Source organism: Leptodactylus fuscus, chromosome 1 (genome assembly GCF_031893055.1).
Source record: "Leptodactylus fuscus isolate aLepFus1 chromosome 1, aLepFus1.hap2, whole genome shotgun sequence".
Classification (NCBI taxonomy): domain Eukaryota; kingdom Metazoa; phylum Chordata; class Amphibia; order Anura; family Leptodactylidae; genus Leptodactylus; species Leptodactylus fuscus.
In genome coordinates this window covers 67,045,015-67,057,092 of record NC_134265.1, presented here as the reverse complement: position 1 = coordinate 67,057,092, position 12,078 = coordinate 67,045,015, and the positions used below count along the sequence as shown (strand labels likewise).

Below are 12,078 nucleotides of genomic sequence, written 5' to 3'. Positions count from 1 at the left end.
TCTTGAAACGCCAAACATTTGGGCACTTTCTGTTACACTATCACCTGCCATTCGAGCACCAACAATTTGTTCTCTTTGAAAGTCTGAGAGGTCTGCCATTTCTAGAAGGTTATAACCAATTTACTTAAATTTCTTTTAAAAAAAGGAAGTTAAAAAAAACAAATAAAATTAAAAAACAAAAAAAACATTAAAATGTGTGAAGTTTTGATTGATTTGAACATGTTCAAACATTATGATGCCAAAAAGTCAGTGTTTCCATTTTTTTTGTCCACCCCATGTACATCCCATTAATGGAATCCTGGACAAGGCCAGAGATTGTCAATTTGTCTCTCTAACACAGCTAGTTTAAGGGTGCATTCGCACGATGTAACGTGCAGCGTGATCTGGCACGTATACGGCGTGAGAGTTTGCGCGCCATAAATGCTCACGTTCATTTCAATGGGAGTTAAGATCGTATACGCCGCGTTATTTTGCGGCCTCAAAATCAAGGCTGCACAATAACGCGGCGTATACGATCCTAACTCCCATTGACATGAATGGGAGCTTTTACAGCGCGCAAACTCTCACACGCCGCATACCTGCCAGATCACGCTGCACGTTACATCATGTGAAGGCACCCTAAAGGGGTTGTCCTGTTACAGACACTTATTCCATTGTTCATAGTCAGATCACATGAATGGGACCCCCAGAGATGAGGTGAATAGTGGACTGTAAGTCCCCCTCCATCCTACCTGTGCGTGAAGCGCAAGTGCACTTGCATGACTGACGCTCCATTCACTTCTGTAGGACTGCTGGAGATGACAGTACTTGCAGCCACATAGCAGTGAATGTAGCGCCAGCCAGGCAAGCACAGCAGCATTTCGTTCACAGGGAGGATGCAGGAAGACCCCAGCAATGTGGAAACTTAATGTCACCCATCACTACTCACCAGTAACAGTATCTTGACTCAGTCTATATGACACTGTATCTGTATTTGTCAGTGTATACAGACAAAATGCACTTGGTCTGTATACACTGTACTATGACTACTTCCCTTTGCTTACACAATAAATGGCCATTTGCTTTAATTCTATGGCTGTGTTTTATTTTATACGACATATACAAATCTTTTATTGGCAGTCATAAATGCACTAGATTTATTACAATGGCTGATCCTGAATGATGAATGAGACTTTACACCTCCTAACTGTACCTGTCATAACAGTGAAAGGAACAACTCTCACTGCAGGGGGTAATGCAGGTTAGGAAATGGTAGGGGTACGAGTGGTAAGACAGTGCTCCATAGAGCTGAAGGCCGCCCCCAGGGCACCACCTTTTCTCATTTGCACAAGAGTTCAAAGTTTTTCTCCAAATCTACAAAAGTGACGTATATAACAGATGCATATTGTATATCGCTGCACTGTGCTCTGTAACATGGGGGTGGAAGTTGAATATGTTTGTATGAAGCGGTTACACTCTCTTACAATTCCAAGTCCAATCATTTACAATATGAGCCGGTCTTCTCCTGTAACATCGTGACAAACCAGACCATGATCCAGGTTTTCATGAAACTTTATTTCTGATAGTGTTCCACAGTTACAAGTTTAAAGCATACAGCCCTTATATCACTTCCACTGACACACATCCAGTAAAAAAAAATCTATTTCTCTGCCCCAGGTTATGTACTATCCATATCAGATCAATTCATTGGGAATCAGTGCAACATCTCATTTTTTTATTATTATTTTTTTTTAATGTAAGCAAAATAGTAAAGGCCAATCCATGCCAGAAAAGCCCCTTTATATTTTATGTGCATGAAGAATAGGGCGAGTAGAAAAGGCACGGTTCTTGTAAACATGGAGGATGTGCTCTTCAGTTATATACTGTACTGATCAACATGCAGCCCTTGTAACACCAATAAAACACTAAATCATGTACACGTTTCTCTGTAACCTCTCACGTTCTCAAGCTCACGCATTCCATGTGGGAAATATGTGCAAAGGATGCAGGCCTTATGTTAATTTTAACATTAGACATTACAGCTATAGAAGCTTTGCCCCTCAAAGAACCGAAAAAAATAGATTTTGCATAGAAGGAAAAAAATAACTCATTTAGCGCTTCCATAAAGACGACAGGGTCTAGGGAAAGATACAGTGTGCTCGGATCAGTCTGCTCTTCCCAAGTACGTCTTGTATAAACTAAACGGAGACTGAGTCTGCATCTGAAAGAAAGCACAAAAGACCAGGACTGAGAAATACAATCTGTAAAAGTAATCTCTAATAACAGGGAAGTTTCACAAGCAGCATTCACCACTTACAACGCATGGCAGAAAATCCTACTCAAACATCATCATAGTTCTGCAAAAAATGTGCCCATATTATGCTAATGTAAAGCCGTGCGTCTGTGTGAAAGGTAAGAATGTATGTTTCGTGCTAAATATAGGCCAGCAGTCATTCATAGGAAAAGACTCCATACATCTGAGTGAATACAGCTTTACCCAGACTTTATGTAGACCCTTGGAACATCACAATGGCGAACGCTGCAGCATCCATGATTTGCAGGGACCGTCCTGGTGATCACACTGATGGAGGACATCACGATGTGTCTATAGGCAGGAGCTGCATCTTGTCTGACCTCCAACCTTGCCTTAGACTTATCCCTAACATGTTGTTTCATGCTCAGAGAATTGTCAAGATTGTCACAGTTTTATCAATCAATTATTCTTGCATGTGGAATATGACAGAGATGTGTCCATCGTTACCCTGAATTTGGTTAAAGGGTTTGCATCGCCTCCTCTTCTGTTTGCACAGCTAAATACTTTAGTTAGCCAGCCCCCATAGAATATGTAACTAAGAGGAGGGAGAAGACAGAGCAACCCACAGAACAGGGGCTGGTTCTGATCACATGCCCAGGGTCCAGTATGAAGAAACCTCGCAGAGATGGAAATTTAACTGCCCAAACTCAGCACTTCTTTAAGTTGGTCATCTTAGGATATGTTGAGCCAAGAAGAAGGGTAAGGAAGAACACAGTGTAACTTAGTAATTGTTCACATCTGCATTGGTTACTTCCATTGTACAGCTCTGTTATAGGGGTTCCACATGGCTAATACCTATGGTGCCTGACCATATTGGGGTCTGTTTTCCATCATGGGACCCTTTTTCTTTGGCATAGCATGGTGTGGTATATTGTCCAACAACATGGATATAAACTTACATACACAGTCCATGGCTGCATATGATATCTGCGCTCCTTATGGAGTCTCCGTGAGACAATTTAGGCCGTGGGCAATGTTTATACATTGACGATTTAGACAGATATTAGACTTAAATTATGGCAGTCTGCTGATATAGTGTCAGTAACGCAAGCAAATGGGGGATTTTCTAGCTCATTAATATGCTCCCTAATATCTCTGCGCCATATTTCATTCCAAAGCGGTTTCTCCTTGGCAAGCATTGCCTTATTCTCTCCTACAGGCAGTGCTGGGAAAATACTCTCAGTAAAACCACATACATTGGAGCATGCCATGGGCTTCTCACTGGTTTTATTGTAAATGCTATTGACTTACCAGCGGTCTAACTTTTGCTTGTCTTCTGAGCACTCGGCTTTTCCAAGGAGCTTTGACTTGAGGACTAGAAAAGGACAGAAGTGCAGTGTGAAATATATATATAGTGCAATTATTAATTATTGTTACATAAACATGTGTTACATGGTTGAAATGGAAGGAATCTTTTTTATTTTTCTTTGGTAAAGTGTTAGAAAATATTGATAGAAACAATAAACCTTGTGCACAATATCAGTTATACAAAGTATAAAAGTAGTTATCAGAGAATTAACAAAGAAGTATGGCCAAAGTTGTTGCAGTTTTGCAGGTGAATGTAAGCATTCATGTTTTGAGTTCTAGCTGTGTGCGGCATCCACACCATGTGCCCACAGTCTATATCTGTACCTCAACTCTCACATACCGGTCTACTAAACTAAGAAAACACCTTGAATCTGAACAAGAAGTATTCCTTGTAATGCCCTGCTGGTCTGAATTTAGCACCACATTGAATGGGTTATTCCCCAAAACATCCATAGGATAGAGAATGAAGGGGGCCGGACCCCTGGTGGACAAGATGCACCCCTGCACACATTCACTTCAGTGGATCAGAGGGGTCTCAATGGTCAGACCCCCACTGATTAGCAATGTATACTCTATCCTATGGACAGAAGATAAATATGTTTTATGATATAACCCTGTTAAGGTCATATATACCATGAGACTAGACTGAATGTAAAACATACTACAGATAGCTCATTCAGCTGAAAGCTATTCCCCCTGACCTATCCATACACATACACACTGGGCTCAGCAGAAGGTTCATGTTTTTGAATGAGGAAAGATATAAGCTGCTGATAGACACATCCAGCACCGGCGGAGAAAAAAACAATCAGGCATTGCTGAAATCCCACACCCCGATTCTTCTTTATCCTGACATCTGGAAAAAGTACACCATCATAAAACATTAGATGGTTGGCTGGTCCCACCAAAGTCAGCAGATTTGGCCAACATCTAATTCCATGCAGTCTCATCTTGTGAGCCATATTCTATGTCCTGACGCTTCACTCTTGGTCCTATAAGAATATGTAAGAGACAGCGATACAGACAGTCCATGAAGGAGGAGAGATCATGTTTTGTGCTGGCACTGCCACCTTGTACTAAATTAAAATACAATCCAGTTTTATTTACCCAAGACAAAATTGCTATCCTTGAGCAGTGTCCCCAACCAAAGGCCTGAGTGGTACATGTGTCTCTCCAGCTGTGGGCAGCTCTACAAACTATGGTGTACAACCGGCACCAGAGAAGTTGTGTTATTACCAGAAGTTGAAACATCACTGGAAGCTAAGTCTAGGTTCACGCTAGCACCTGCTCTCTGTCATTTGTATCCGCCATGGGACCCGAACAACAGAGACCCCGCCCGCTAACACAATGGTTACCCGCAGACACCCATGGACCCGACAGACTATAAAACCAGCAGAGTCTGCGAAGCAGATGTGAACGAAGCCTAAATCTAGTGTAAAGTATATTGCACTGACATTGGCTTAAGGCCTATTGATATTTTGGATATTGATGTATCTTTACATGTCCCAGCATTCCAGAGAGTCATAAATGAATGCATGAGGTCTGCATTGTGAGGAGCGGTTAAATATTCATCATAAAGTCCTGCTGTACAATACTGGGTAATGTCACTGTTATACATGACACCACAGCAGGATTTCCCAGCTGCCTATTTGTACTGCACAATGAAGGGCTGTAATGTCCACTGACTTTCTGGCCATGTTTGATAATAGCTCTGAAGTAATATGGCTGCCACCTCACACAATGCCATCCTGGAACCTGACTCCGTGTAAAACTGAAGTGCTACTCTGTTGTTAACAATCTGAGTAGGGGGCAGCTGGTTAAAGTTTGCTAAAAAACATGCTAGTCCTTCAGACTAAGTACACACACTACAAGTATTAAAATGTCCATATGGGCACAGTGCATGTACACCCCAGATACAAGGGGTAAATTTACTAGTCACTACCTTGACTAGACAAACCTTTAACATGTAAAGAAGTCTAGTCATGTAAATAATTGGCTAGTCTACATTTATACTGCCTATTGGTTGGCTTATTGTGAAGCAAAATTTGATGTTTGTCATGGACCGCTGAGACCTGTGATTGGGCCTCAATGGTCACATGGTGTAATTACACATAGCATCATTGCACCAGGTGACCCATGTTACCTCTGTCACCCAATCACTGGCCTCAGCAGTCCCTGATGTCACTTGGGAAGCTGGAAGAGGCCCAAAGAGGACGGGTGCCCGTGCCGGAGCCCCGGAAGCTGAGTAACACTGTTATGTTTACACAACTCCCCTGAGCCTCCGCTAATTATACTCTGAGGGTCTTAGGAGACCCTAGAGTATAATAGTAGTTTGTGGGTGGCGAACCTCATCAACTACTCTCACTGCAGTGCGTACCCCTAGGGATTGTGTACCACAGCTTGATAACTACTGTGCTAAACCACACCTCTCTATGTCATGTGTTTAAGTGTCAGAAGTGTTCGCTTAATACATGCGATGCAAGACATGTAGACCAGGTTTTTGCAAGAAAATTACACCAGAATTCTGGCACTTATTTATCATCCCCCCTGGGGTGTGTATCTCATGTGGTACATGTACTACAGAATGAGAGTCTATGGCCTAACAGACAATGCCATAAGGGGTATATGTACCTAGATATTCACAAGCAAGGAAAATACTACAAATCTGAACACATTTATTAAAGGAACAGTTTGGACAAAAACCGATAAGTTGTGTTATACCTAGTGCATGGCCTGAGAGGATGCTACATATATCAACACAGGTGCCATGCCAGCCCCTACACAAGGCACAGCTGCTCAAACGTTCCTTTGTTCGTCAAATTTCACAGCTTCTTTGAAACAGATAGACAGGTATATGGTGCTTTGTATAATAGCAATGGTCAGATTACTCTAAATACATTCTTCATACCTTTGAGGAATCTGCTGGAACCTTCCCTGATGTCTCTGATTTCTGGACTGAGGAGCTCTTCTCAACTTTGTCCTGCAAGAAAGAAGAATTATTATGTGGCTGGCTGACAACCTTACACACGTAGCCTGCCTTAGACTTGGAACTGACAAGTAATGATGAAATGTAATATCATAATCTAATATTAGATATAGTCATTTATAGCGGACAGAGACTTCCAGCAACAGGACCTTCAGTACATAGTCTAGAAACACAGCTACAACATTGCTTAGCACTCCAAAAACTGTCCATACCCCTAATGCAGGGGCTTGTGTAGGTTTCAAAGAGATGGTCCTTCATGAAAAATATACTGTGATGGCATTGTATGACCCTGGTGATGGCACTGTATCACACCTTGACGACTGCCTGTACTGCAACATTACATGTGTGCATCAAAACCTAGAGCAGCGTTCAGTACACTACAATAAATGGAACTGGCATATCGCTTCATGAAGAGTACTATACAGAGTAAAAATGGTTGTACAAGTAACAGCTTCTACCATGTTATTTTAAGGGGGTGTCTCAGGGCCAATAATGATGACTGAGTATAAAGGTGCAGAAGTCCTAAGAAAATGCTGTGCTGCTTCATCTCTTGTCAGCACAGTCAGCCACCGATTACAATGGTTGACCATGAGCTAGCAATACTGGCAGGAGATGAAATGGCAGAGAAATCTTCTAGTCTTAGGCCGGGTTCACACGGAGTATTATGGCACGTAATGTGGTAAGTAGACGGCGGGGGAGCTTTTGCGGGCCGTATACGCTCCCATTGTTTTCAATGAGAGCCGGTACCTATACGCGGCGCTATTTTGCGGCCGTGATTTTGCGGCGGCCGCAAAATAGCTCCGCGTATGCGGTACCGGCTCCCATTGAAAACAATGGGAGCATATACGGCCTGCAAAAGCTCCTGCACTGTCTACGTACCACATTACGTGCCATAATACTTCCGTGTGAACCCGGCCTTACTGTCACTTTTCTGTAGTGATCAGCAGGTGTCGCAGCCATTGGACTCTGCTAACCAGAGAATAGATTGTCAGAATGTTAGGAGCTGCCAAATTTTCAGTGATGTTGCTATGGTCCAGTGTTATTTTTACCTTTGAAGACTCTGAAACTTTCCCTGATGGTTTAGATACTGGAGTGCTAGAGCAGCTCTTCTCAACCTTGTCCTGCAAAGAAGGAAGGATTATGCATAAAGGAACTCTGGTTCAAAAGAATGAAAAAAGTTTTATCTTTTCAGCTGGTTTTGGACAATACTGAATTTTATGGCAGCCTTGCATTTTATTCCTCTGCTCCAGGTTGTTATCTGCTGATAGGAATCTATTGTAATGTGACATCCCATGGATTTCAGACTATTCCTACTGAGACGCTACTAAGAGATAAATTCCAGTACAAACACTGTTCAGTCACTCGCACCCCCCAATTTTTAGGTGTGACACCCGGCATGCATGTTAACCTGCCATACTTCATATTATACTTGGAATCTTCTGTATTGTAATTTTCACATAGAGTTCCTTTATACCTTTGAAGAATTCTGTGTTTTGTCAGTTGAACTGGTGTCACAAGATGCAAAACCACTGGAGAGCAGATCGATCGCTGCAGCGTCATCCAAAGATTTCTAAAACAGAAGTCACTAATATTAATTGGGTTTACAGGACAACTTGTATACTCAGAAACAAAGTTACTTCAATGTGTCCCATAAGGTGAAATGAAAGAAGCAAAACTGAGCATAAAAGGAATATCTGCAGTGTAAACCTTTACTACAAGGGGAAGTAACAGAAAATGTGCAGAAAATTACATTTTGTATGAGATTTTATGCTGAATACATTTTAAAGAATTTTGATGAGGTTTTCAATTTCTTTCCATGTAAAAAATTTTTTAAATCTAGCAGTTCTGATGCTGTCCACTAGGTCTTATAATATGCTGAAACTTCCTATTTCTTTGCAGCAGTCATCTCACTTACTAGCTGATCTTGGCTATCCTGTATATGTAGATAAGACACAGAATCCACCAGTCATAATACAAGATTCTGCAGATTATCTCATCCTCTCATTGCACAGGTCACAGAGTCACAAGTGAATTGGGGCTGCTCCAGACCATTGTGTCTATGGCCCTCCTATAGGAACCACGAAGCAGCAGAGCATTTTAGCTTTAATGCCAAACAAGTGTCAAACATTGGAATTGCAAGATTTTAGGATTACATCATCAGCTGATCCTACCAAAATCTCAGGTCTGGCCAAAGTTTATTTAGGCATCTTTGGAAACCTCAGATGCTTACAGAATTTACAGAAATTTTATGTATAGTATAAGTATTGGTTTACCTTTGGTTTTGCAGCTTCTGGTTTTGCAGGTTTTCCCTATAAGAAGAGACATGGGTGAAGCGTTAATAGTATACATACATACATACAGTATATAGCTGTACTTCTTTCAGTGACAGCCTTGATATCCCCTCATTGTCAGCACACGTCATGATAAGTTAAGTGCATCCTCCACCTTGAATTAAATCTATGCAGTCCATAGCTGGTATAGAAGTCAGTCATTATTTATGACAGGAATCTGTACCGGAAAAGCCTCCTTTTCGGAAAGTTATGAGGGTGTTGAAATAATATTGCACAAATGGAGTTTAAAAAGTTCCAAATCCCTGGTTTGCCATTGTTTTACCCCAGAAAACTGGTATAGCGGGATAATAAATCTCCCCAAGGTGTCTACACAAACTATTACCTGGTCTTTACCATCCAGCAAGTGTCTATATTCTGGCGGGATTGAGCCGTCTGTTTCTCCAGGTTTAGTAATATACTCTTCTTTCATTTTCTCCTGCAAATGGAGATGATATGACACATAAATACGACTTTATATACAGATTTATTTTTTTTTATGTCTGTTTGGTACATGACATTACCACTGGTCATTGTAAGGGAGCATTCACACGAAGTAATGTGGCACTGATTCTTACACGATAACTCGCGTAAGAATCAGCGCTGCAAAACAGAATCCCATTGCCTTCAATGGGTTCCGTTTAACGCGGGTAACACATTGAAATCAATGGGTTAATAAGCCTCCCAGCTGTGTTTCAGCGCTGAAATTCCACACCAAATTCCTCACCATTTTCCTCTGTGTGAATGGACCGTAATGCTGCTAGCAAGTGAAATGAAGAAATGTGTCTTTGCAAGGTTCATTCAAGTTTTCTATAATTCTTTGTATATACCCCCCCATACTGCATGTAGCCGATAAGGACTAGTGCTCCTCAGCAGGTGAGGTACTCCCTAGTTTTTGGTGGGATGTAACTAGGGAGGCAATTGTAACTGATCATACACTGCACAGAGCTCTCTTTTTTTTTGTTTTAGCAACATAAATGACTAATTTTATATTAGTTGTTACACCAGGTTCAGGAATCCACTGTGAGATGCATGTAGACAATTGTACAGACGTATGACCAGGAGGTTACTGTGCTCACCTTCACTACGTCTATCACAGGCTTGTTCTCATCTGGATCAGGCTGTCTTTCTCCCAGAGAACCAGAGAGCAGATCTAAGGCGTCATCAGGTATCTGCACATCAGGACAGAAAAAGTTCTTTGCAATGATTTTTTAGTTTTAATTTACAATTTTCACTCTAAAATTAGGAAACTGCCTTTACACCCCAATATAGATGCAAAGTGAGCTACATTGCTGCGCTCCAGCACCATATCTAAGTGTGCCAAGCAGTGGGTCACACATTATGTCACAAAGATAATGCCATTTCTTTAAATTAAGGGATAAATGTATATCAAAGGGGTTGTTCCCCTAAAGACACATCTCATTCCTAAGATGAGGTGGAATCGCTGAGGATCTGACCATTAGGATCCTCAGTGATCAAAAGAATGGCTCTACGTGAATGGTGTACTGGTACACTCACATGGCCATCACTGTATCCACTTCTATGGGACTCACTGAAATAGGCAAGTGCTGTACTCAATTTTGTACATCGGTATCATAGACCATGAATGGAGCAGCAATGCATATACTCTATTACTGCTCCAGTCACAGTTTCCTCACTGTCGTCAGGTAGTGAGAAGGAATGAAGGTCCCAGCAATGACTCCGATTCAGTGATCAGCGCCATCACACATCTATCACCTATACTGTGGATAACTGAAAGATGGTTATAAATGATTAGCTCAAGTAAACATCAGAAACTATGTGATATATCTTACTTATTAAAGAAATAAGTCTCCTTCTCCACTTATCAATTTGTGCTCCTTTTTACATAGAAGTCTTTAGTGAGGGGAAGAGGAGGAGACGGCTGGAAATAACACAGAGATAACTGCACCTACTAAGCTCTGCTACATTGTAAGTCACAGAGATCTTTCAACACTGCTAGATTGTTCAAGATAAGACTTTACCACTGCATAAAATGAGGACACATATCAAATAACTATCCATCCGCAGCCTATTCCTTTTCCCTCCCCTTTCCATAGATTTCTGTGCGTGAGGTAAGCACAAGATGACTCTATACAGATAAACTGTCTTAGTGAAGATGAGGAGCAGACTAATAAGAGGAGAAGGAGACAGATTTCTTTAATAAGGGATATTACAATATTATTATATTCACCTGTACTAGTCATTTATGAAACATTATTTTACAATTGGAGATACGCCTTAAGATTGGCTTTCTTACTTGTGGCTCCATTTTTAGACATACTCAAGAATGAAGACATATCTTTATGAAGGTCTATGAAGTCATTAGAAGTGCCTTCTCACTATGTTATCTTTACTAGCTATAAGTCTTCCACTAAGCTAGTGGAGAATGCACTATAGAAATATAGTATTGTGCATGTCATAAATAAATACTTCAGATGACAAAACCCCTTCAAGTACAGAAATCCCTGTATATGAAGAGTGGGAAGGCATATGACATACATATTAATACTTAACCCCATTCAGGCACTTACAGAAGCAGAGGGTTTTGCTGCTGCTGCTGACTGTACCGCAGAAGCTTTAGAGCAGGACACAATTTCTTCTGATTTTCCAGGTGCCTTCTGCAATAGAAAGAATACGGATTTCAGAGATTTGATGTTTCATTGTTAGGTAGTATTGAGCCTGCAGTACTTCAAATAAGAGAGTCCTGCTGGGCTCAGATATAGTGAATAGAGGGTGACCCTTCTTCTGCTGGCTTAGTATACTCTAATAGGCCATAAAAAGGAACTGTGTCATCCAGTCACAGGGGTTACATATAAAGCAGAGATGAGACATACAAAGGAGTTTGCAGATTACTTACCGCAGAGGACTGTAATGGTGCACACTGTGCAGGGACAGGATCTGTGTCAAATCCTGCTGTCAGGGCATCGAGCAGCTCATCCTCGCTCATTGGCTGCATAGCCATAGTAGTTTAATAGAAAGAAACAAAACTGAGCTGTAATGTCTGAATATAAAGGTAGAACTGATGCTTGTTATATGAGCGGAGCTGAAATGTGACACTACAGAACAGAGTACATGGGAAATAGTATCAGGTGCCCCATGCCGGAGTCGAGAGACAAAAAGCTTCTGCCTAGCAACATTCACAA

General features: G+C 41.3%; 1 protein-coding gene across 7 annotated transcripts in view; it reads right to left on the bottom strand.

Annotated features, from left to right (window-relative positions):
• Window positions 1-1,536: 1,536 nt before the first annotated feature.
• CAST (calpastatin) overlaps window positions 1,537-12,078 on the bottom strand; it is a 113,047-nt gene continuing 102,505 nt past the window's right edge. For all 7 annotated transcript variants that reach the window (XM_075271755.1, XM_075271763.1, XM_075271747.1 and 4 more), the window contains 10 exons: window positions 11,793-11,885; window positions 11,467-11,553; window positions 9,994-10,086; window positions 9,261-9,353; window positions 8,861-8,896; window positions 8,062-8,157; window positions 7,637-7,708; window positions 6,510-6,581; window positions 3,545-3,608; window positions 1,537-2,200 (listed from right to left, as the gene is read on the bottom strand). In XM_075271755.1, coding sequence (XP_075127856.1) covers window positions 3,552-3,608; window positions 6,510-6,581; window positions 7,637-7,708; window positions 8,062-8,157; window positions 8,861-8,896; window positions 9,261-9,353; window positions 9,994-10,086; window positions 11,467-11,553; window positions 11,793-11,885 — 699 coding nt within the window. In that variant the 3' untranslated portion in view covers window positions 1,537-2,200; window positions 3,545-3,551. The remainder of the gene's footprint in view (window positions 2,201-3,544; window positions 3,609-6,509; window positions 6,582-7,636; window positions 7,709-8,061; window positions 8,158-8,860; window positions 8,897-9,260; window positions 9,354-9,993; window positions 10,087-11,466; window positions 11,554-11,792; window positions 11,886-12,078) is intronic.